The 26,433-nt window shown below is 39.7% G+C and overlaps 5 protein-coding genes across 5 annotated transcripts; 3 read left to right on the forward strand and 2 right to left on the reverse strand.

The window, feature by feature from the left end:
• Nucleotides 1-1,761: 1,761 nt before the first annotated feature.
• LOC131026153 (uncharacterized) lies at nt 1,762-2,796 on the forward strand. The gene has a single exon (XM_057955921.1). It carries the CDS (start codon nt 1,762-1,764, stop codon nt 2,794-2,796), a length of 1,035 nt encoding a protein of 344 aa, XP_057811904.1.
• Nucleotides 2,797-9,043: 6,247 nt separating this feature from the next.
• Nucleotides 9,044-11,435, forward strand: LOC131026154 (glycerol-3-phosphate acyltransferase RAM2-like). Its single transcript, XM_057955922.1, has 2 exons — nt 9,044-9,724; nt 10,407-11,435. The coding sequence occupies exons 1-2, from the start codon at nt 9,044-9,046 to the stop codon at nt 11,307-11,309; spliced, it is 1,584 nt and encodes a 527-aa protein (XP_057811905.1). The 3' UTR covers nt 11,310-11,435.
• A 514-nt stretch (nt 11,436-11,949) lies between these two features.
• LOC131025249 (LRR receptor-like serine/threonine-protein kinase FLS2) lies at nt 11,950-14,296 on the forward strand. The gene has a single exon (XM_057954918.1). The coding sequence runs from the start codon at nt 12,239-12,241 to the stop codon at nt 14,159-14,161; it is 1,923 nt and encodes a 640-aa protein (XP_057810901.1). The 5' UTR covers nt 11,950-12,238; the 3' UTR covers nt 14,162-14,296.
• A 58-nt stretch (nt 14,297-14,354) lies between these two features.
• LOC131025250 (uncharacterized) lies at nt 14,355-18,359 on the reverse strand. Its single transcript, XM_057954919.1, has 9 exons — nt 17,640-18,359; nt 16,648-16,731; nt 16,098-16,559; nt 15,792-15,927; nt 15,522-15,684; nt 15,250-15,378; nt 14,936-15,130; nt 14,642-14,764; nt 14,355-14,521 (listed from the first exon to the last, which is right to left on the reverse strand). The coding sequence occupies exons 1-9, from the start codon at nt 17,830-17,832 to the stop codon at nt 14,411-14,413; spliced, it is 1,596 nt and encodes a 531-aa protein (XP_057810902.1). The 5' UTR covers nt 17,833-18,359; the 3' UTR covers nt 14,355-14,410.
• Nucleotides 17,898-22,273, reverse strand: LOC131026155 (uncharacterized). Its single transcript, XM_057955923.1, has 5 exons — nt 21,324-22,273; nt 19,548-21,078; nt 19,235-19,448; nt 18,911-19,104; nt 17,898-18,002 (listed from the first exon to the last, which is right to left on the reverse strand). Exons 1-5 carry the CDS (start codon nt 22,271-22,273, stop codon nt 17,898-17,900), a joined length of 2,994 nt encoding a protein of 997 aa, XP_057811906.1.
• Between the last annotated feature and the right edge of the window lie 4,160 nt (nt 22,274-26,433).

The raw sequence follows: 26,433 nt of genomic DNA on the forward strand, positions 1-26,433 counted from the left end.
GGTGAAGCTTACCACCTTTTGTAAAATAAAGGTCGTGTATGCTAGCAATTTTGATATTCGTCTCACGATTAGTTTTCGGATCCCATTAGTTATTTTTCATCGAACATCGCCTAAATTTTTAGGCGATGTAATTTGAATTTTTCTGTACTATGTACGGGCTTGAGTATCCCTTGTACTACATTTTGAAGTATTACTTTATTTACTTTTTAAAAAATAATTTTATTTTTTAGAATAAGCCATTTGTATTGAGATAATCCGAAATGGCAAAAAGATCATATTAAATGGGACAGAGAGAGTATATTTCGAAACTATGTGAGTAATGCAATCAAAACAAACTCTTTTATCCCTCTAAAAAAAAAAACTCTTTTATAAAAAAATAAACAAAAACAAAAACGAACAGTTTATTTTGTTACTTGAGTAAAAATATTTTTTTTTATGAAAATGTAAATAATTAAGGGATATTAAATGCAATCAGTAGTAACTATAGTAACTAACTTTCGAAAATTGTGAAGCACAAGTTGGAAGATGGAATAAGTTAGGTAAAGTGCAGTTTGTGGAATTGGCGAGTGTATCACCCACTGCTGTGTGCGCGCGTGGCTCGTGGGAGTCCACGTGGACCGCATCTATCTTCTAGAAGCAGAAACTGGAATCTCGAAAACACGCTTTTGCCGTGAACGTCTGACGTTTCTCCTTCAATCTAACTTTACTGCGCAGCGGAGAACGTTGTACCGACGCCAAACAGATTATATTGTATTTTCGTGTTATATTTTTATATTAATTAACGTAAGAAATTGTTCTAAAAAAAAATAATAATAATATAAGAAATTTAATTAATTTAAGATTTGAAATAATCTACAAATATGAAGTAGGAGTATATTGTAAATAATATTATTTATTATTATTGTACATTACTTATTCATATATATATATATATATATGATGGATTTGAAAGTGACGGTTAATTAGAATACAGAATCTGGTTTCTGTCTATTCTTTCTTCTTCTCTTCTCTCTGCATCTTCTACTTTTTACTTTGGAATTGCTTGCTCAAGGGGATATTACAATACGTTATCAGCACGAGTCTCTAGCCAACTGGGTGAACACGGAGATAGACAATAAGAAAAAATCGTATTTTTCTTGCAAGGTAATTTTTTTTCTTTCACTTCTGAATTCAACGCGATAAGGAATTTAGTTGCATAAAATGACCGAAACAAATTTAGGAAGAAAAGAAAATACAAACAAATCCGGAGAGAAAAAGTAAAAATTTACAGAATGGTGGCGTGCGTGAGAGAAAGCAAAAGAGGAAATTAGGATTGCCAGAAATTAGGACCCTAATTCGAAAAGGTTGAATTTTGAGAACTGAGAGAATATTCTTATCTCTTGTGGTTTAGGTTTTCCTGTACATATAGTTAGATGTATTTTTTCTAATAATCTCGATGCTTTATTTTGGTCAATAAATGCCAAACATTAACAAAATTTTGCATTGCTTTATATGTACAATTATATAAATTCTGTTTATATTAAAAAATATATATATTTAATATGTTGGGATAGGCGTATTAATTTCTTAAGGATCTTCTCCCTACGGGATAGAAATTATTACGTCTTAAGGATCGTCTCCCAATTATAATATTTTCATTGCTTGTTATTTTTTATTTTTTATTTTTAAAATGAATTGGTTGACTAATAATTGTGTATAATTGTCTATTTTCCTATTGGTAATTGAATTTTTTTTCTTTTCATTATTTGTTATAGTTTGAATATGTCTGATATCAACAAAAGAGAATTCACCGAGCTTGCTCTTGATGGTGGTAACTATTTGACTTGGGCTTTGGATGTTGAAATATACCTCGCCTCATGTGATTTGAGTGACGCTATAGTTCCAGATTCTTCATGTAGCTCCGCCCAGAAGGCGAAAGCTTTGATTTTCTTGCGTCATCATTTGAATAAGGACTTAAAAAATGAGTACCTTACTGAAAAGGACCCTGTTGTACTATGGCAATCCCTGAAGGATCGCTTTGATCAACAAAAGGCCATTATTCTCCCTCAGGCACAATATGATTGGCTGAATTTACGCTTTCAGGATTTCAAGTCCGTGATTGAGTACAATTCTACCTTACACCGTATTGTGTCACAGCTGAAACTCTGTAAGCAAGAAGTTACAGAGATTGATTTGATAGAGAAGACTCTATCTACTTTTCATGCCAGTAACCTTGTACTCCAGCAGCAGTACAGAGCCAAGAATTATACTAGGCATTCAGAACTCATTTCTGCTTTACTTGTAGCAGAGAAACATAATCAGCTTTTGATGAGAAACCACAATGCAAGACCAGTTGGTTCACAAGCAGTGCCTGAAGCACATGCTACCACTTATAGAGGTGGTCGAGGGAGAGGCCGAGGAAAAGCGAATTGGTCACAACGTGGTGGAAGAGGTTGGTCCTATAGAGGAGGTCGAGGTCGAGGTCGAGGTCGTGGATACAATCATATTGCTAGATTCCAAAGTCATGGAAAAGGATCTCATAAGACATCGCATCCACAAGAAGCAAGTACATCTCATCAAACTCCAGAAACACAACAAACTTGTTACAGGTGTGGGTGCGATGGTCATTGGAGTCGTACATGTCGCACCGCCAAGCACCTCGTTGAAGCATATCAAATGTTGCAAAAGAACAAGAAAGGCAAGAAAATTCGAAGTGAAATACATCATGCCAGTTTGCCTGAAGCAAATTTGGAGTTTAATGCCGATGATGATGATTTAATGCAACTTGATCTTGAAGATTATGGAGATCAAAAGTAATTTGATTTGTTGGATTATTCAGACATTTTAGGATTTTATTTATGGTTCGCGTTTTATTTGCAAACTGTTAGTAATTTAGTTTGTTTTTGTGTGTTTGCAATACTTAAAATTCTATTATTATTGTGACCTATTTGCTATCTTTATTTGCTATTTTCTTGATTTATATATATTTTTTTTACTTCTTTGCTTTTAGAATGTCAAACTCAAACTTGCAACTCATGGAGAATGAAAGTACATTGTGTCTAGTGGATAGTGCCACAACACATACTATACTTACTGATAGAAAATATTTTCAAACTCTTACTGAAAAAAGGGGGAGCGTCACTACAATTGCAAATGACAATATCCTTATTGTCGGCTCTGGAAGAGCTTCTCTTATACTCCCTATGGGTACAGAATTAATTATCAATGATGCACTTTTGTATCCACAATCAAAACGTACCCTTCTTAGTTTTAAAGACATCCGACTAAACGGTTTTCACATTAAAACTGAAACCGATAACAATAGTGAATTTCTTCTCATCACTCAGAATGTTGGATGTAGGAAACAAATTCTTGAGAAGTTCCCTTCTTTCTCCTCTGGGTTGTATTATACTTATATTAAATCTAACAATCATGTTGCGTTAAGCATAAAATTTAAAGACCCAAAATCTTTTATATTATGGCATGAACGATTGGGTCATCCTGGGCATAATATGATACGTCGGATTATTACTAATGCTATTGGGCACAATATACAAACAAAAGATCTATCACCTTCAAATGAATTTGTTTGTGAAGCATGTGCAAAAGGTAAGCTTATAGTACGACCTTCTCGTACCAAAGTGAAATTAGAATCTCCTTCTTTTCTTGAACGAATTCAAGGAGATATATGTGGACCAATTCACCCAGCGTCCGGACCATTTCAATATTTTATGGTCCTGATTGATGCTTCTACTCGATGGACTTATGTATGCTTATTATCTACTCGCAATAAAGCATTTGCAAAGCTTATTGCCAAAATAATTGAATTAAGAGCTCAATTTCCTGATTACCCAATAAAGTCCATTCGAATGGACAACGCTGGTGAATTCACATCAAAATCTTTTGATGAATATTGTATGTCATTGGGTATCAAAGTGGAGCATCCTGTTCCATATGTCCACACACAAAATGGTCTAGCTGAATCATTGATCAAACGTTTAAAACTAGTAGCTAGACCATTGCTACAAAAATCAAACTTACCTATTACTTGTTGGGGTCATGCGATTTTGCATGCTGCAAATTTGCTCCAAATCCGACCAACTGCATATCATGAATATTCCCCAATACAATTAGTACGTGGTAAAGAACCAAACATTTCCCATATGCGAATATTTGGTTGTGGAGTTTATACTCCAATAGCGCCACCAAAACGTACCACAATGGGCCCTCAGCGTAAGCTAGGTATATACGTGGGTTATGAATCTCCATCTATAATTAAATTTCTTGAACCCATGACTGGGGATCAATTTACTGCCCGGTACGCTGACTGTATTTTTGATGAAGATCATTTCCCGACATTAGGGGGAGACAAAAGCCCAACTTCAACACAATGTCGAGAAATTTCATGGAATGAAAAGAATCTTCACTATTTAGATCCACGTACTAATGAATCTGAACTAGAAGTTCAAAGGATAATTAACTTGCAATATTTAGCAAGTAATTTGCCAGATGCATTTACTGATCATAAAGGAGTGACAAAATCTCATATTCCTGCTATGAATGCACCACAAAGGATTGAAGTTCCATATGGACAAAATAAATCAGCTGATAATCCCGAACGCCAGAAGCGTGGGAGACCTATTGGTGCTAAAGATAAAAATCCCCGCAAAGCAAAATCAAATAAGAATATGATATCACTCCAACAACCTCTTGAAGAGGATCATCCTGTAGATGATAATCCTAGTACTTCTAAAAGTGCACTAACTAATACTGGGATTGCGGAACAACCAGATCATAATATAATGGGAATTGATAAAAATCTGGTTGATGTCAACATTGAAGTTGCTATGAACTTTATAAATACGGGAGAAACTTATAACAGAAATGTTATTGTAATAGACGATGTATTTGTCTCAACAATTGCATGTACTATTTCAAATGATAATCTGGATCCAGAACCAAAAACAGTAGCACAGTGCCGGAAGCGCTCTGATTGGTTGAAATGGAAGGAAGCAATTGAGGCAGAGTATAACTCGCTAAAGAAAAGAAAAGTTCTTGGTACTATAATACTTATACCCGACAATGTTGAACCATTGGGATATAGATGGGTATTTGTACGAAAGAGAGATGAGAACAATGAGGTGGCAAGATATAAAGCGAGATTAGTAGCTCAAGGGTTTTCGCAGAGACCTGGAATTGATTTTGATCAAACATATTCTCCTGTTTTAGATGGCATAACATTCCGCTATTTGATATCTCTGGCATCATCAATGAATTTAGAAATGCAGTTAATGGATGTCGTGACTGCATATTTATATGGGTCACTAGACGCTGATATCTATATGAAAATCCCTGAAGGATTCAAAATTCCTCATATGAAGGAAAATGAAACTCGTGACATGTATTGTGTGAAATTAGAAAAATCGTTGTACGGTTTAAAACAGTCGGGAAAGATGTGGTATAACCGACTTAGTGAATTCCTCTTGAAGAAGGAATATGTGAATAATGATATATGCCCTTGTGTGTTCATTAAAAGATCACAAAATGGTTTTTGTATCATTTCTGTTTATGTTGATGATATAAATATAATTGGAACACGCAAAGAGGTTGAAGAAGCTCGTTCATGCTTAAAGATGGAGTTTGAAATGAAAGACTTGGGTAAAACCAAGTTTTGTCTCGGCCTGCAGATCGAGCATCTCCCTGAAGGAATTCTTGTACACCAGTCAACTTATGTGAGTAAGATTTTAGAGAAATTCTATATGGATAAATCACATCCACTTAGCACACCTATGGTTGTCCGATCACTAGAAGTAGATAAGGACCCATTTAGACCTAAAGAAGATAATGAGGATATTTTAGGACCAGAAGTTCCTTATTTGAGTGCAATTGGAGCACTACTTTATCTCGCAAATTGCACAAGGCCTGACATAGCATTTGCGGTTAACTTGCTAGCAAGATTCAGTGCTTCTCCTACACGAAGACATTGGAATGGTGTTAAACACATACTTCGTTATCTTCAAGGTACAAAAGATCTTGGTTTGTTCTATCCAAGAAACCAAGACATGACATTGGTAGGCTATGCGGATGCTGGTTATTTATCTGATCCCCATAATGCTAAATCTCAGACTGGTTATGTTTTCCTCTGTGGTGGTACAGCTATATCTTGGAGATCTGTTAAACAGACTCTAGTTACTACATCCTCAAACCACTCAGAGATTATCGCTTTACATGAGACCGCTAAAGAATGTGCATGGTTAAGATCATTGATACAACATATTCGCGGATCTTGTGGTATTGCAGATGATAAATCTCCCACTGTCCTATATGAGGACAATGCTGCTTGTGTTGCACAAATGGATAGCGGGTACATTAAAGGAAATTTAACAAAACATATATTACCTAAATTCTTTTACCCGCATGAGCTCCAGAAGAGCGGCGAAATTAAAATAAATAAAATTCGCTCTTGTGATAATCTGGCAGATTTATTCACAAAATCCCTTCCTACGTCAACTTTTGAAAAACATGTTCATAATATTGGAATGCGTAGGCTTAGTAGATTATTAGTTTGAGGGGGAGCGAATTCATTATGCCTTGAAGGTGTATTTTTGTTGTACTCTTTTTTCCTTACTAAGTTTTTCCCATTGGGTTTTCTTAGTTAAGGTTTTTAATGAGGCAACAAATGCAACACAAAGTTATACATATCACATGTACTCTTTTCTTTGACTGTTTTTTCCCACAGGGTTTTTCAGCGAGAGAGACATGAACATAATCAAGTAATGTCCAAGGGGGAGTATTGTAAATAATATTATTTATTATTATTGTACATTACTTATTCATATATATATATATATATATGATGGATTTGAAAGTGACGGTTAATTAGAATACAGAATCTGGTTTCTGTCTATTCTTTCTTCTTCTCTTCTCTCTGCATCTTCTACTTTTTACTTTGGAATTGCTTGCTCAAGGGGATATTACAATAGAGTACAATTTATAGAGAATAATTTTATAATATAAAAAAAGTTGATATATATAATAGTATGATTTATTTAATCCACATTCAGATCATGAATGAGTAGCTATTATGTGATATCCTATCCCACATTATTTGAATAATAAATATGTAAATAGTATAAATAAGATTAATAGAATCTCGAGTTAACTATTTTAACAACACAGAGCATTATATTTATAACAAAATTGTATTATTTGAATAATAAATATGTAAATAGTATAAATAAGATTAATAGACTCTTATAGAATCTCGAGTTAACTATTTTAACAACACAGAGCATTATATTTATAACAAAATTGTCTAGTAGTGACACAATTTAATTAAAGACATCAAGAGTTATTTCACAAAATTTGTTATATCTTTAAGTATAACAAAGTTTAGTTACACCAACACACACATATATATATATGCTTTAGTTACACATAAAAATATAAATAAATTTTATGATATTTATCCATGTAAGTATGTTACGAACCCTCGCTCGATGGACTCGGGGCGTTACACGTTAAATTTCAGTCCTTTTTTTGAGAGAAAAATTAATCTTTTGGAGTCCAGATAGTTGAAAGTCTTCTTATTGATAGACGAATAATCTTGTTGGACTAAAAATAGTTATAAATTATTATTATTATTATTATTATTAATATTTTATCAAGAGAGACTATACATTATAGATGTATATTGAAACATTGATTAAGTGATTTATGAGATATTGCGTGATATTGTGACTAAATTCCTAATGCTCTTGGCTCTCCATTTGTCCAAGTTTAGTGCGCAAGTTAGCAATAATTTTTGAGATTATACAAACTACTCCTCAACAAGAGCAAATACTTTATCAATTAATATACAGATAATCTCAACTTTATCTCATTTTCATGCCACGTATTACATATAGTCAACACTAATCAATTATTGATGACTGATAAAATCAATCTTATCTATCGAAGTGTTATGGAACTTATGGTTCTAATTGAAGTTTTAACAAAAGATGGTATCCGAAATTAATACATTCTTCCTTCGTCCCACTAAAAAAGACATGTATTTCATTTTGTGTATTCTGACTATAAGTGGCATATTTTCATAAATGAAAAAAATTAAAATATGGGTCCTACCTCTTTTAACAAATTTACACAATTCTCCTTAATTTTCATGTCGAAAAGTTTTGAGCCATTTATAATGGGACGGAGGTAGCAATATATAATTTATAGATAATCGGATTTCGTTTAATTTTCACCGAATTGTGTATCTTGGTTTATAGTAGAGTTACATGATTTACATCCAATATTAACATCAAATGAAAAAGATTAGCAACTCTCTCTCTCTCTCTCTCTCTCTCTCACACACACACACACACAATTTGAAGCTAACTGATGAACCGAAGCAGGCCCAATTCTAAGCCCAATGGGCCAAAAAGTGTTTTAGTTAATGACTTTTCTACAAATTATGAAATTAATATTTTTTTGGGGGGAAAAATGATCGCTTTTATTCATGAATTGTTATCCTATACAAATATCTCTAAGCCAAGTAGAAAAATCTCCGATCTTACAAATCGATTGTATGAGACTCTTAGCAAACTGGACTAAATTATGCGCGGCTCTATTCATCGATAATATTTTTTATTTCAAATTATGGGCGACATTTTGATTTCAAATTATGTTTTAAAAAATAAAGAGTCATATATTTTTATTTAGAAGAAACTAAAGAGTCATATCATTTATCCTCCATGATTCCTACCTAAGAGTAAGTGAAAAAGAGCCTAAAAAGGGTTGTTAGCATAGAAAGACAAACAATGAAAAAAAATAAAAGGCGACGGTAGAAACTAAGTAAAAGTGAATAAATCCATCAAAACGACAACACACAATTCATCCAAGAAAAGCAACAAAAACACCTGAAAAAAAATCCCATGATTAATAATTAAGCTGTCAACTTCTTTAATTAGTAAAACTCGGCGCCAACCCTAAATCTTTTCGTCAAATTCACTAAAAAACTCTTCAATTATTTTGTCCCTTTTCTCAATCAAATCATTTATTTATACACAACACATTCCCATGCATGCATTTCATATATACTTCTCTAATTTTTTTTTCTAAAAAAAAAAAAAAAAAAAAAACTCCGATGGCCGCAGCCGCCGCGACGTTCCCGAGCGTGGAGAGGTGCCCGTGGATCGGGCGGGAGAAGGAGACGGTGGTGGCGGACATGGACGGAACCCTACTCATCGGGCGGAGCTCGTTCCCCTACTTCGCCCTCGTCGCCTTCGAGGTCGGCGGCGCCCTCCGCCTCCTCTTCCTCCTCCTCCTCTCGCCACTCGCCGCCGTGCTCTACTACCTCGTGTCGGAGTCGGCGGGGATCCGCGTCCTCGTCTTCGCGGCGTTCGCCGGGATGAGGGTGTCGGACATCGAGTCGGTGGCGCGGGCGGTGCTGCCGAAGTTCTACGCCGGCGACCTCCACCCGGAGACGTGGAGGGTGTTCTCGTCGTGCGGGCGGCGCTGCGTGCTGACGGCGAACCCTAGGATCATGGTGGAGGCGTTCTTGAAGGAGTTTTTGGGGGCGGATTTGGTGTTGGGAACGGAAATCTCGAGCTACGGCGGCAGGGCGACGGGGTTCGTGGCGGCGCCGGGAGTCTTGGTCGGGAAAAACAAGGCCGATGCGCTCGAGGCGGCGTTCGGCGCGGCGGCGCCGGAGATTGGGTTGGGGGATAGGCATACGGATTTTGCATTCATGAGCTTGTGCAAGGTAATTAATTAGACGTGGAGGGTGTTTGTATAAAACAGATTTTATTCTAGTCCTTAGAGTGCGAAGATATGGTGAATTAATTATAACTTAGCTAAATGAATTGAATTCGTGATCAAGAACTTCGAATATCATAATTGGCGAAAATTCATTTTTTTTCACGATAAATTTATAAAATTTCATCATAAATTCGTAATTCATAATGGACTTATTTTGTAGGGTAAGTCTTATTTGTATAGTGACCACTCTGGTTTGATTCACAATTAAGACAATATACGTGATTTAAGACAATATTATGATATATAGTATTTCATCCGTTTCACGAATCTTGACATGTATTCCTTTTCTGGGCGTCCCACGAATGTTGACACGTTTCTAAATAAGATAATAATTATTATCTTCTCTCTCCTACTTGATCACTTTTATACTTTATTAACTACACACTTAAAACACTAATCTACAATTCCTTAATTTCCGTGCCGAAATCAAACGTGTCAAAATTCGTGGGATGGAGGGAGCATATGCAGTGTGTAAGTTTTGTGTTTTCAACAATTTATAAATTGTAGTATATGTATTGGTGATAGTAAATGGAGTCGAAAAAATCAAAATTTTTATTATTCAAATATCCAATCCTATATTTTATCGATCAATTTGATCATTCAAACTAAACGTGACATGCATGAAGGAGGGTTACATCGTGCCACCAAAAACCGAAATTAAGGCTGTAGCCGCCGACAAGCTGCCTAAGCCAATCGTATTCCACGACGGTCGGCTTGTTCAGAAGCCGAGCCCCGTGGCGGCGTTGCTCATCATCCTCTGGATCCCCATCGGCTTCCTCCTCGCCTGCCTCCGCATCGCCGCCGGCGCCCTCCTCCCCATGCCGCTAGTCTACTACGCATTTTGGGCCCTCGGCGTCCGCGTCACCGTCAAGGGCAACCCGCCGCCGCCGCCGGCCAAGAGCTCCGGCCAGTCCGGCGTCCTCTTCATCTGCTCCCACCGCACCCTCCTCGACCCCATCTTCCTCTCCACCGCCCTCGGCCGCCCCATCCCCGCCGTGACCTACTCCGTCTCGCGCCTCTCCGAGATCATCTCCCCGATCAAGACCGTCCGCCTCAGCCGCGACCGCGCCACCGACGCCGCCATGATCAAGAAGCTCCTCCGGGAGGGCGACCTCGCCATCTGCCCCGAGGGCACCACCTGCCGCGAGCCGTTCCTCCTCCGATTCAGCGCGCTGTTCGCCGAGCTGACCGACGAGCTGGTGCCGGTGGCGATGGTGAACCGGATGAGCATGTTCCACGGCACGACGGCGCGTGGGTGGAAGGGCATGGACCCCTTCTACTTCTTCATGAACCCGAGCCCGGCCTACGAGGTGACGTTCCTCAACAAGCTGCCGCGCGAGCTCACGTGCGGCGGCGGGGGGAAGGCCGGCCACGACGTGGCCAATTATATACAGAGGGTTATCGCCGCCACGCTGTCGTATGAATGCACCACTTTCACGAGGAAAGATAAGTACCGCGCGCTCGCCGGAAACGACGGCACGGTGGTGGAGAAGCCGCGAGGGAAGCCGAGTAAAATTATGGGATGCTGATTATTGATCTTAATAAGTATAAAGATTGCATCATGGAAATTAATCGAGAAATACTGTAGAGTTTATTTGTGTTTGCTAATTTTGTTGAATATAGAATCAATAATACAATGTCAAATCTTTCTTCAAGATTATTGCCATATTTGACTACTTGATTTTTTATATCAATTGATTGGATTCATAGACCTTGATTTTTTATACAACGATTACAAAAAATAAATCAATTGATTGGATTCATAGTCCCTACTCTAGTGAGATTTAATTTTAAATTTATATTCTTTGAGGACCCTTATTGAGATTCTAAATATTATCCAAAATAACATATGGGCCAGCCTAGAAATTGTAAAACAAGTGCTGAAATCTTGAAAATGTAGCATCCCACAAAACAAAATTTGGAAACATGGAAGTTGTCAGTAGTCAGTGGTGGTGTCCCTGCCCAATGTAGGAACCTAAAACTAATTTAAAGGAACAAAATTATTATTATTATTATTATTAGTATTATTATTATTATACAAAAACAACAAATAAAAGTTCCAAGTTGTTTATGCAAGAGCAGCATCTGCCAGCAAAGTTGCAACTTCTTCTGACTGTATGTTGGCCCCCCATCAAAATAAGGAAAAAAGAGACAAAAAGATAGACTTTTGATTTTGGCTTTTATTGCAAATAAAAATTAAAAAATCTGTTCATGCCAGATTTCTTTATGGGATTCTGTTAAGAGCATAGTATTTTCATGGGATTCTGTTATATATCACAAAATTGTAATGAGACATCATAATTCAGACATATTCATGCTTTCCCACCATCACAATCTGTAAAGGGGCAAAAACCACAACCAGAAAAGAAAAATCTTACCTTTTCAATATTTTTTGACCAATTCAAGAATTCCTTCCTTCTCTGTTCATTTCACACACATACACACACATACCTTTTCCATGAAGGAAATGTGGTTCAAGATTCTGTGTTTTCTAGCAGTTGCAACCCTCACTGCTGCTGGAGAGACCTGCCACTCCAATGACCTGAAAGGGCTAGCATCTTTTCGGGCAGGGATTCGGTCGGACCCGTCTGCCCGGATGCAGAAGTGGACCGGCCGCGGCTGCTGCAGCTGGGAAGGTGTAACGTGCGACAACGAGACCGGAAGGGTGACAGAGCTCAATCTCCCAGGCCTATTCACTTCAGATGATGTTCCTGTCCAAACCTCAATGATTGGCTCTCTCTCTCCTTCAATAACACTTCTCACATCTCTTCAAGTCATTGACCTATCCGGGCTCATCGGGTTAATGGGAGAGATTCCTCCGATGATCGGTTCTCGTCTTCCTGGGCTACGGAAACTCGCCCTTTCGGGCAACAAATTTGAGGGCCTGTTGCCGGAGAGCATCGGTGAGCTGTCTGAACTCCAAGAATTGTACCTGTCTGAAAACAGCCTTACTGGCTCTATACCTGGAAGCATAGGAAATCTCAAAGGGCTGAGAATATTGGATTTGCAGTCGAATCGATTTTCGGGTGCTATACCCGAATCGATTACAAACTTGTCGAATCTAGAACGTCTCGACCTACAGAACAATTTTCTGACAGGAAGCATACCTGGTGGCATTGGTGATTTGCAGAGTCTGAAAGAGCTTGATCTGTCGAACAATTCATTGTCTGGACGAATCCCATCTTCAGTAACTAGGTTGAGGGCCGTCTCGGTTGTCTACCTCGACAACAATCAGCTTGTCGGGGGGATTCCACGACTTCTAAGTCCGGACCAGATGCCTTCCCTAGGTTTCCTCAGACTCAATGACAATAACCTGACAGGAAAGATTCCATACTCTTTCGGGTTCCTCTCGTCCCTGCAAAGAGTTTCGTTAGCAAACAACGAGCTACGCGGCTCGATTCCTGCCAGTATAGGTAACCTAAGATCTTTGACAGAGCTGTACCTGAGTGGCAACAGGTTATCAGGGGGTCTACCAAGTTCGATGAGTCAGCTGGAGAATCTACTCATTTTGAGCGTTTCGAACAACTTGATTGAAGGGCCATTGCCACATCAGATGGAGGCACTCACGAATCTTCAGACGCTCGACCTCTCATTCAACGAGCTGAACTTCTCTTACATCCCCAAGTGGCTCCTGAAGATGCCTTCTCTGTCTAGGATTTTCTTGGCCGGGTGCAATATCCAAGGTGGAGTATCGGAGGATGTTCTGATCACTCCAAGTCCGCTACAAGAGCTCGACTTGTCAGTGAATCGTCTCACAGGAAACATCCCAGAATGGATCGGTAAACTAACTGAGCTCTACTCATTGAACTTATCACTGAACGGCCTTGAAGATAAGATCCCTAGCTCGATCATGAACTTAGCGAACCTTGGGGTGCTAGACCTTCATTCCAACAAGTTGGCAGGTTCTCTAGAATGGGCTTTTCAGATACAGAGTAGATCCACCGGGGGATCATTGACGTTTCTTGATCTTTCAGATAATAGATTCACAGGTGGCATCGAGCAAATAGGCACGGGGATGCAACTCGATATACAGTACATCAATTTATCTCACAACTTAATTAGAGGTAGGTTACCTGATTCCATCGGGAGATTAGAGTCAATGAAGAGTCTGGATTTGAGCTACAACAGCCTCGACTCCGAGCTGCCAGCAGCACTGGGAAACGTGAGCTCCATGGAAAGCCTGAAGCTGCAGAAAAATCATTTCACCGGGAAAATACCAGATGAGTTTCTCAAGTTCAAGAACCTGAAGAAGTTAGACCTCTCGAGTAATTCTCTCGAGGGCAGAATTCCTTACGGGGAGCCTCTGATCGACTTCCCGAGAGCCTCTTACTCGGGAAACAAAGATCTGTGTGGCGCACCACTCGAACCCTGTCAGCCTTGATACCCAATATTTCTTTCTTGAACATTCAGCATTCTTTTTTTAGCATCTTATCAATTTTGACAACAAATTTCTGTAAAAAGCGCAAAAAACTGCTGGCTATCTTATAGACACATGTGATGTAGTTCTTAGTTCAAACTCAGATAATGGAAAAGTGTCACATGCACACACACACACACACACCCAGATTGGAGACTGGACAAGAAATTTTCCATGTAAAAAAACTGCATTCATCCATCATTATCACAGTTACTAATCCATGGTTTCTTCGGAAAACAGAAGTTGATGATAATTTATATAATCGATCTCATTTAACCGTATACAACATAAAATCTGCTCTGGCAACTCTTCAACTTTGTTACCCTGTCAAGTAATCATGGAAAACATGTATCAATATGTCTGGAAAAAGAGAATATAAAAAGAGAGAATTTGAATATGGCGAGCCGAATGTAATAATTCAACATTCAAAACATTTAGACTTGCCTGAATTGTCAACCCAAAATCCAAGACACACAGCTTTAGCCTATCAAGAAATGTCTCGAACCCTTTTCTCGAGATGTAGCTGAATCTATGCATGTCCAAATCGATCTCAAAATAATTTTCTTCCTGCAAGGGAGGAGGCAAAGAACCTTACTGAGAATCTCATACGCCAAATCATGGTATTCGAATAATAATGCAATAAGTTTGAACAACTGATATGATTTCTTTCGAACGAGTGAAAAACTTGAAAATGTACTTAGAACCTCGTTGACTAGTTGATATCAGAATCAAACTTACCAAATAAAAGTCGTGTTGAGGACGTGAAAGTACAGGTTTCTCGTTGTAGGCGTGCATCAGCTTCCTCTCTGCAGCACTCAGAGGAAGGTCATCCACGTTTGCTACTCGACCCAATATCTTTAGTCTTTCTCTGAAGGGTACACTTGTTTCAGCACGAAAACCTTTAGCCTTTTCCACTTCATCATCAATCAACCTCTGTAGTTGGAGAAGCATTTATGATGAAGATATCAGTTAATAGTTATATTTGATCGTGTCAAAACTCAAATGTAGAATTTACTATTAAACATTAAACAACAATTCTATGATTAACTTACCCTAATATTTTCTACAAAATGGGTTGGAAGGTCCTTTGCAAAGCTTTCAGACAGCTTAAAATACAAAACAAAGCTTATTCCTTCCCCGTCTGTTTCACCCTGAAAAAATGTTGCCGGATATAATGGTATCTGCGCAAAGATAAAAAAACCCAAGTGTCAATGCACAAAAGCCAAAAACATTTTTTTTTTAGAAAATTCACCATCACATGATATAGCAAACAGACAAATGTTCGAACAGCTTGAGCATACAACTGTTTCAATGGATGTAGTACCTGAACATTTACAACAAGCATCGGTGGGAGTTTCCCAGAAGAATTTACAGAAGGAAGTTCCACAAATCGAGCAATATGTTGAATTTTTCTCTGAGATAAAAACACATCAAGACCAAAAGGATAGTATGCAGCGCAATTGGGAGCCAAATCCTTCTTTTTATCCCTGCAAAGACGAAACCAAGAACAAAATAAAAGAATAAGATTTATTCAATATAGCATACATATATTGTTTTCTATACATCGGCTAACCACAAATGCTTAGAGACGTACCTAAAATAGTTCACTCCCCTGACTCTAAAAGTCCCTGGCTCAACATCCGACCAACTATCGGGCACTCTCTTCCCCAAGGGGCAGAAAGGCACTTGGGAACCAGCAATAGGTCTTTGCAGCACCGCCTTTGACGAAACTGCAACGTATTAACAAACTATATTATTATATATATATATATATATACACATCAATATATAAATGACTAAATTTAAGGTCCATGGGCAAGAATCCTTAAGGAAATTAGGATTATTCATATGTTTAGTGTTTGTTGCACCAATCAAAAAAGAAAATTTAATCATTACTCACATAAAGCCGCTGCAGGATGTCCTTCCTTCCACTTGAAGGGTAGTTTCAAGGCAGCTTTTTTTCTCGGACTAGAGCTAAGTGATCTTCTCTTTTCATCGGTGTGAACAGTTGAAGCTAGACAAGGCAAACAATTATTTGGAAGAAGTCCACAATTGACCAATATACTGTCGTCACCTCCAGCAGTTTCCCCAGTCGATGAGGAAATTTCATCCACAAATACGGGCGTAGTTCCGCTCTGCAGCTCGCCGGATTTCAGTTTCAAGTCAGAAGCACCCGGAAAGACTGAGCTTTTAGCTGCTACGCTGACAGAATTGCGCGCTGAGCTGCCATTACAAGACTCCTCGGGGTGATCAAAAGACGAGACATGCTGCACGCTTACATCACCATTTATTTGGTTAGTATCTCTATGAGAAGCAAAGCTCATCGTGGATGCTCCATCCAAACCGCTTAGAGAGAGCACATCTGCAATTATTTACTATAATTGGTTAACTACCACTCTCTTTTACTTGCAACGAGCAAGAAGCAATATTTTATTAAGATTTCAACAAACCATCGGGGATGCTTTGAAAATCTTCATCACTCCAGTCAGATTCCAGGGAAGCAGCAGGATCGAACCACGCTTCTTCACCACTTCCTGTCATTGCCAGCATGTAGACCAAGTAAGTCGACTCTGAAAATTCGTTTTTAGTTCTGATCTTATAAATTTCTTCACCCCCCTAAGCATTATAAAACTAAAGCGCGATTCCAGCCAACAGTCCCTCAGTAACATTATATTTTAGAGACGAATGATTGATTGTTGCCAAGCCTATTATACAGCAGGAGTTCACATGAATGAAAATCAATCATCTATCTGATAAATTAAGAAATGTAAAATCATACTATTTCAAATAGCTAGAATACGAAGTTGCTCCTTAAAAATCCCTCAGTATCCAGCTAAAATCTCCCAACTTAACCATTTTGGACATCATAATCCCATTCTAAGTTCAAACCCAAAATGTAATAACCACTTTCTCAAAAAAAAAATGTAATAACCACTGCTTCTCATTAAAAAAACAAAAACTAAAAAATGAAAAACTTAAAGAATTTAGTAACAAGTGGCTAATGTCATTTCATTTACTAAATCCAACAAACAAAGACTCCAAATCAATCAATCTTCAATTTACAGGAATCTTTATTATCAATCTTGGACTTTTCCATTTGTATTCCTTTTCTACTATTTTTCTTCTACAACAAAGCAATTCCTAAAAAACTACTAGTGTCTTTACCATGTAATAGTAAATAAAATCTCGAAGAATCATGTAATTACAGTGAACCCGAGCCAAAACCACACTTAGCCCAGCTACATTATCAGTTACAATCTAAATTTTTAAAAAAAATAAAAATAAAAGAAATTATACCATCAACTTCACATGCTCATCAATATTTTCTCACACTTGAGCAATCACTAAATATCAAAACGTTCACCGCATCACTCATTAATTCAACCTCGCACCAGACAAAAAACGTAGCACGAGCATGCATAAAACAAAGAGAGAGATGAACCATTGAGAGGCAGGTTATTGAGGTTACGATCAGCAGGCAGAGATGGAAGCTTCTCCGATGATCGATCGGACAAATAATTAGAAGCGGCCGCACTCTTCTTCAAAGCCCTTCTTCGCTTCATGCTCATCTTCCTCCTCGAACCGCCGGATTTAAACCCGACGCAATTTTCCGGCCGGGAAACACACGCCCCCATCTCTCCGAAATATGGAGATCCAAGACGATACTGTGAATTTTTGTAGGTTTTTTCTCTTTCGCGAGCTAATTTACAATGACGAGAGCAGAAGAAACTGATCGCACGCGATCATATATCTCCCTCGCAAAATATCCACCACAATAGAAGTCTAGAGAGAGAAGAAACTCATTCTAGATAGAGAAAGCGTGAAAAGGAGGAGAAACCCCATCAACCACCCACCATCCCTCTTTCTCAGTAATAAATTAAATTAGATTAAATAAAAAATTGCTTTCCTCGCCAATTACTGCATTGAATCTCCTTCTATTCCATGGAGATTCACAAACCGATTTTATATAATCATCAATCATATCGCGCTAATAAATGCGCGCATTCTGTGTGTGAAAAAAAGGGGGGAATTCGTGATTTTTCTGAGAGCTCTCCGGCAAAAGAAAAGGATTTTAACTGTGAGAGAAGTCAAATTTATACGAAGATGAACATTTATTTTTATATTTATTTATTATTTATTTATCTATTGGAAAAATGGAAATGGAAGACTGAATTCAGTGACGGCAGTTAGCTGAAATATTGTCATGGGCGGGGCCCGCGACACGTGGCGATTGGCTGGGGGTTCGAACGTGTGGCGTTGGAGCTTTTCAGCTCCGCGCGTGTGGCTGGCTGTCTCTCACCAAAATCTAACGCTCTTTTGGAACTGGGCCCACTGCTTCTTTCTATTTTTGATTTCTTTTACGAAATTTAATTTTCTAATTCCAGAATTAATTTATTATAGTAGTTGAAATCTTTTTTTCATATTTTTTTTTTTTGATCAATAAAAAATTCATTAAAAAACTGGGGTGGTACTAGGAGTACCAAAAACATCAAACAAGTGGTGCAAACTCGTTGGAGCACCACAAAGTAAAAGAAACATTGAACTCGACAACATGGAATATTTTGTTCCAGCTCCAAAGCCTCCCTTTGACCTCATTAACAAGATTGGACACCTCCCAATTCTTGTTCTCAAACCTACTCTCATTCCTATACTTCCAGATCAGCCAAACAGTCCCGATCCAAAGAGCTTTAAGGAAGTTCTTGTTTCTTTTACCTCTTCCTCCTCCAATGAAAGATATGAAATGATCTTCGACTTTTTGTGGTTTAGCCGTTTCCATTCCAATCCATTGATGGATTTTGTCCCACACGCGATCGACTTTCGGACAATGGAGAAAAGAATGTTCAGATGTTTCCTCCCTCCATACACATGCATTGCACCACTGTTCTTCGGCTGGGATGAGGACATTCCTTTTGAGAAGGTTTTCGCAGGTTGGCAGCCTGTTACAAATGCTTCTCCAAGCTGTCACTCTGGCTTTGTGAGGAGCCGGTGCCGTCCAAATTTGGGCACTAGCTAAAATGTGTCTCCCAAAATGATCACCTTCCGCCTTTGCGCACTCCTCATAGGCCGCTTTAGTCGAGAAGTTCTCCCCTGCTGCGTTCTTCCAGCTCCAGCCGTCCATAAGTTCTAGGCAAGGAGAAAGCGTCCCAATGACTGACATCAAATTTTCCTCCATCTCCTTCTCCCTCTCCCTCAGCTCCCTTCGCCACTTGAGATCCCACATCCATCCTTCCTCCGTCCATTCCCCAGCCTCCTGCACATTACCATCTTTAAAGAGACTAAGATTAAAAAGTCTATGGAAGAGGATCTTGAGTTGGCTGTTCCCCACCCACGTCTCACTCCAAAAACTGACCTCTCTACCATTCCCCATAATCCTTTGAATATTGCCACTAAACCACTTTTCTTCCTCCCTCCCTGCTCTCCCAACAATTTTCGACCACCATCCCTTCATCCCGCCCCTTTTCTCCACCCTCCACTCCCCTCCCACCCCTCTTGACAAATCCCCGTACAAGGATTTAATCACCCTGACCCACAGCGCCTCCCTCTCGACCAAGTACCTCCACACCCATTTTAACACCAAGACCTTGTTAAACCATTCAATGTTTCGAAAGCCCAATCCCCCTTGAAGCTTGTCGACACACATGTCTTTCCATTTGAACCAAGCAATAGACCTAGACACGCCACTTCCCCCCCACAAAAATTTTCCAAAAACGGAGTTGAGGTCGTGAATTACCGATTTAGGAATGAAGGAAAAAGACAATTGAAACACTGGGATGGCTTGAAGGACCAACTTCACCAGAACGATACGCCCTGCCAAAGAAAGAGATTTCTTCTTCCAACCTCTGATTTTCCTCAACACTTTTTCCACGACGCAACTCCATTCCACACTGCTATTCATCCGTCCCTCAACCTTGATACCGAGATAATTGAAAGGAAGAGATCCCTCCTTACAGTTGAGATAACCTGCCCACCTCCTTAAACACGCATTCTCGACACCAACTGCCATCAAGTTGCTCTTGTCGAAGTTGATTTTTAGCCCTGAAAGGAATTGGAAGAGAAGAAGGATCCTTTTAATAAAAGTCACATTCCCCTCGTTAGCTGCCAACAGGAAGATTGTGTCATCTGCATATTGAAGATGCGACACAGAAATTTTATCCATCCCCAGAACAGCCGGAGCCACGAGCTGGAGATCAGTAGCTCTCTCCATCAGGGCATTTAACACTTCGGCGATGACTAAAAAGAGGAAAGGGGACAACGGATCCCCCTGCCTAAGACCTCGTTCCATTTTGAAAACACCTGTGGATGATCCGTTCACCAGCACGCTGCCTGACGCCGAATCGAGGCATCCCTTCACCCAATTCCGCCATTTCTGATCGAAGTTCATACGACCGAATAAAGCATCAAGAAAATCCCATTGAACGGAGTCGTAAGCTTTAGCAAAATCGATCTTGAAGAAAATACGACCAATCTTCTTTTTCTTTGCTTCCGCAATTGCTTCGTTGAGAATAACCACTCCATCAAGAATGAACCGACCTTTGATAAAAGCGCACTGTTTGTCCGAGATAATAGACCCCATCACCATTTTCAGCCTCCCTGCAAGGATTTTTGCAATGATTTTGTATAAGCTATTGATCAGTGAGATCGGTCGGAACTCATCCAGCTTCTCTGCCCCTTCCTTCTTCGGGATAAGTACAATGAACGAAGTATTGCTTCCTTTGGGGATCCTCCCGTTCTCGAAAAACTCTTTCAGAACTTGGAGAAGATCATCCTTTACTGTCGACCATGCATTCTTCCAAAAGGAGAACGTGAACCCATCTGGACCAGGACTCTTGTCGCCACCACAGCTCCACACCGCCTCCTTGATCTCCTCCAAATCGAACTCCCTACACAGCCAATTGCGCTCCTCATCAGAGAGTTTTTTTTTAGGAAGTCATTGGGGAGGTTTGGCAGATTCCGTGTCCTTTTTTTGAAGAAGACTTCGAAGTGTTCCCGGACTTTGGATTTGACCTCCCCTGGATTAGACACCCATTGATTTCCAAAGTATAATCCCAAGATTTCATTCTTTTTCCTTCTCCCAAGAATCGCTCGGTGATAGAATCCCGTGTTAAGATCACCGCTTTTGAGCCACCGAACCTTGGCTTGCTGTTGCAAGACCCTTTGTTTGTCTTTCAGCTGTAGGAAAATATTCGCTTGGATTTCATTTCTTCGAATGATTTCAGACTCCTCAATTCCATGCTCTTCATCTTTCTGGTCAAGAGCTTGCAATTCAATCTTCAAAACCCGTATCCTTTCATCAATATTCCCAAAAGTGGATTTATTCCATTCTTTCAGTTCCGTTTTCAGTTTCTTCAATTTTTCACTGACCACGAAGCATCTCCATCCCGTCATTCCGTTTGCCGTCCACACTTTCCTAACCTGTTGTTCAAACTCCGGATGTGTCCCCCACACATTGAGGAATCTGAAAGGCCTTGGTCCCCAATCTTCTACTTTTGACACCAAAACAATAGGGCAATGATCCGAAATGGTGCGCTGCAGACCACGTCCCATCGACCCCTCCCATTGACGCAGCCACGCGTCGTTAACCAGAAACCTATCCAGTTTACTTTTACACATCCCATTCGGCTTATACCACGTAAATTTTCGCCCTTGGGATCTGATTTCTGTAAGGCCGCTATCACCGATAAAACTGTCGAAGGTTCTTGCATCTGCTACCCCATAAGAATCCCCACTTCCAACTCTTTCTTCCCGCTTCCGCACTGCGTTAAAATCCCCCATCACACAGACACCGCGATCGGCATTTTGTTCCACTATATTTTTTATAACATCCCAAAGTCTAGATTTCTCTTCCGAACCAACTGGTGCATAGACATTAATGATGCAGCACACAACATCATCTTGAACCCATTTTCCATTCACCACCACAGCCCCGCTGACGTCCCATTTGCTAGAAGCTTGGAAAACGTTTTTATTCCAAGCACTAACCAAACCACCAGAACGCCCTTCAGAATTCCGAACCACAAGATCAAAATTATCAATACCCCACCAAGAGTTACACACCGAGGAATCAAACTCAGTCATTTTTGTTTCTTGAAGGCAACAAAAGTCAATCTTTTGCATTTTGACAATCTCACTAACATCTTTCTGTTTCCCAATACTCCCAAGGCCCCGAATGTTATATGATAGAAAATTCATGGACACTTACTTGGTTTACTCCCAGCTTCTGTCCTCACGCTGCCTTCCTCTTGGCCCTCAATTTGCGCTGCCATCTCCTGATCTGTAAGTTGGCTTGAAAGCCCCAAAGTTTTCCCTAATTTCCAAATTTCCAAACTTTCGGTTTCCATATCCGCAATGAAGTTTCTCCATCCGTTATTTTCTCCCTGTATTTGGCCCACCTTCTTCGATTTCTTGCTCTGTTTCTTTTTGTTATTTTCGAGAGCTTTACCAGCGGTTTCTTTCTCGGTGATTTCCTGAAGAAAAAGGCTTCTCTCCTCATCTTCTGACTGTCGTGGTTGGCCCTCGCGTTCTTTGTCTTTCTCCGATCCAGACTCGGCTGAAAGCCTCGTTTCTTTTGCAAAAACTTGACAGGATGAACTCTCTCCCACCTGACCTCCCGCAAATCCATCTTCCCTTCCCACTGTGACTTCTTCCACAAAAAGAGACACTGATTTTCCACTTGTTTGGGGGTTCGGGGAGACGAAACCGCAAGAGTCAAAAAAGGGTTGGGCCGAAAATGCTTCCTTATCTCCTGGGCCACTCTGTAGATGATGTGGACCTTCCTCTTCTTTACTGGACTCCTCTTCGGTTGGGCCCTCGGTTCTACCCCTCTCACACGATGTTGGAATCGAAGAGACTGTTTCTTGGGCAAATGAAACGCTGCTGCTTTTGTAAAAATGCTTTTCGTCATCCTCGATAATAGCATCTGCCGGCCCCGTTGAGACATCCTCCGAAGACCAATCGGAGTCCGATTCCGTCCTCTCCTCCTCCGCCTTACATCTGACACAGAGATTGGGTGCATCTCGGACCTCCTCGACACGCATTTTGAAACACGTCCCCTCTATCACGCAATCCAAAATTCTATCGCATGAATGGAGGCCCGTGGCAACCTGAATGAAGGCTTCATCGAACTTATCCTTTGTCGCGGTGCCTTCATGAATTTTACGAACCACACCAAAGCTAGCACATGCATCGTTGAAGAAACGAGGATTCCATGCATGTAAAGGCACACCCACCCATTTGGTCCAGACCACTCTTTGATGCGAAACATCGCCAATCTTCCATTTCCTACTCCACGAGAACCAGAACCGAAACCATTCGTCCATCTCTTTAAGGATTTCTTCAGTTGGATCTCCGCATGCACTCTGAATGAGAACGAGATTCCCTCCAATTGTCGAAACTTTCAGTTTCCCCGAACATTCTCCCATGATTTCGTCTTTGACCTCTTCCCACAAGAACTCCTTTTTGAGAAGACCGGTAACCGCCCCCTGTATCCAAGCTTTCTCCTCATCCGTTGGCTTGAAATGAAGTACTTCTTCCGCTCGTGTCTCCTTTCCTTCGTTCCCCGTGAGAATATCTTTGAAGGAAATTCCAGCTTTCCTGTCCGCTCTCTCAAAAACACGTGCTTTCTCCTGACTCTTATCAGGCTTCGGATCCTCCCGCCTTTCAGCCCTCAGTTCTCTCTCAAACCTTGGTTTATAGACCCTGATTTTATAGCTGCCGATCCATAGCGTGTTAAGATCCGCAAGCAACTTATCGGGAAAACTCACCCCCCCGAACCTAACAAAACCGAAAGCTTTCCCACGCAAATCCCTCTTTTTTGGACAAACAACTTCGGTAGGTTCCAAGACCGTGGCAAACTTTCTTCTCAGGAAATCCGCGCTGCAGCCGTCTGGCAAATTGTTGACGAAGAAAGTGGTGATCGCCTTATCCCTCCCATTCCACTCTCCCCTCATCGAATGCCGCCCAAACCTACCACCATCTGTTCCATTAAAGGTTCTTCTCGAACTGAGGCTTGTGTTCCTAGGGTTTGGGTATCTTTGGTGTCTTGTCGGAGTTCTCTCGGAAAAAGGTTGGCCAACCCTTCGTTTTCTCACCTCTCTCCATTCCATTTAAACCACCAATGAATTTGACAGCAGATAAAATCACATCGGCTCAATCCAATTTCACAGAACCAAACATAACATCCAAGCAGTTGAGAAACGTATCCGTTACCGAACCGAAGAGAGGCGTAGAAGGTTCTCGAGATCGGTCTGCTGCTGTCTTAGATCTGCACGACTGCAGCTACGACTGTGTCAACTTGGCGACGGAGTTCTGCTAAGAGCCAATTGCTGGGTGTTGCAGGAACGGCGTCGGTCTGCTGCTGCCAAGGTCAGCTGGGAGCCGATCGGAGATCTGCTGGGAGCGGATTGCGCCGGTCTGCTGCTGCGAAGGTCTGGTCTACTACTGTGAAGATCGGCGCCGATCTGCTACGGATGTCTGCTGGATCTGCTACGGAGGTCTGCTGCTGTGTAGATCTGCTGGGAGCCGATCGGAGGTCTGCTGGGATCGGCTGGGTGTTGCAGGAGCGGCGTCGATCTGCTGCTGCGAAGGTCAGCTGGGAGCCATACTTTGCATCTTCAGTGTTTGGACTTTGTACAGCGAGCAACCTTTGATTGGGAGACGGCGGTGGCTGACTGCAAATCCTCGGCGGTGGCTTCAAATCTAACCTCAAATCGGACTCCGAGAAGGTAGTGACTGCTGGCGTCGGACGACGAGCGGCTGCTGGCGTCGGGCGTCGGAGGTCGATCCTCTCCAGCGGCGGCAAGGGGTTGGCGGAGGAGGATCTACACAGCGGCGTCGGAGGTGGATGTAGTGGCTGCTGGCGTCGGACGGCGAGCGACTGCTGGCGTCGGGCGTCGGAGGTCGGCACCTCCTCTCCAGCGTCGGCAAGGGGTTGGCGGAGGTGGATCTAGCTCTCTCAGCTGTTTTTCATATTTAATGGACTCAACTCATTGTATAATTATTTAAGTCTGGTTTATTTTTTATTTTATCTTTCAAAATAAAAAATATATATATCTGATTTGAATGTATTGAATATTACTATTATATATCCCATCTTTTTATTTTTCGCACAATTGATAAAATTATATTTAAAATTATTTGAAAAATATAATTTATAGAAATTAGTCTTATTTTTGTCTTGTTATATTATATCACAAACATTAATAAGATTTTTTTTAATAATAAAAAATTGAGATAGTATATATTAAAAAGGTAGACTATATTTTGAGACATTCAAACAATGAATAAATAATTAATTTTTTGGAATAGATGGAATATTTACTTTATTTGATTGATAAATAGTTGCACTTGTCGTCCGAACATTTTTAATCTTTCGATTATAAGCAATTCCGTCGAGTATCATTAAGTATCAACAAAAAATATTGTAATTTTTATCCAAATCTATCTATTTATTATATGAAAACACACAGTTTGTGGCAAAATTATAATTAAAGAATCAATCAAATGGTATTTATAAAACTCAACAAATTTCATATCCCATATATTTTCTCTCTCCTCTCTCCTCTCTTTCATCACACGTATTCTTCAATTTTCTACTCTCTCTCTCTCTCTCATATTCTCTTTTTCATATTTTGATGTTTTTTTTAAATCAAATTTTATTAATAAAAAATATTCTATATATATCTTAAATTAAAGATGAATGCAAGATCTTTGATTTGGCATCAAATAATTGTTCAACTCTTTTATTAGTATTCTAATAAATTCTAATAATATAATTTATTTTCCTACTTATCAATTGAAACTTTTCTAATAAGATGGCATAGGTAATGAGCTAACTTATAAAAAATTAATTTTATGCATGATTAGCTTATGTTTTAAAACTATATACTGTGATGTGAAAACTCTTTTTTTATTGTTTCTTCGTTTCTTTTAATTTGAATGATGTGTTTATTCAATAATTTTAAGGAAGAAAATAAAGTTTTCCATCAAATAGATGGAAAATAAAAAATGATATACTTTTCAAAATTATAAAATAAAATTAAAGATATTTACTGAGTAATTGATGTAGATTATTTTATTTTTTAAGAAAAAATAATTTACATTTACTTATATTCTAACTATATTTAATATTTATTTTTTATTTATTTGATACATCATTTAATTTATTTATTTTTGATAAATTAACATGATTAAATAAAGAAATTTAAAGGCCGCGCCACATGGGCTTGAACCCAAGACCT

Source organism: Salvia miltiorrhiza, chromosome 5, assembly GCF_028751815.1.
Source record: "Salvia miltiorrhiza cultivar Shanhuang (shh) chromosome 5, IMPLAD_Smil_shh, whole genome shotgun sequence".
NCBI classification, from domain to species: domain Eukaryota; kingdom Viridiplantae; phylum Streptophyta; class Magnoliopsida; order Lamiales; family Lamiaceae; genus Salvia; species Salvia miltiorrhiza.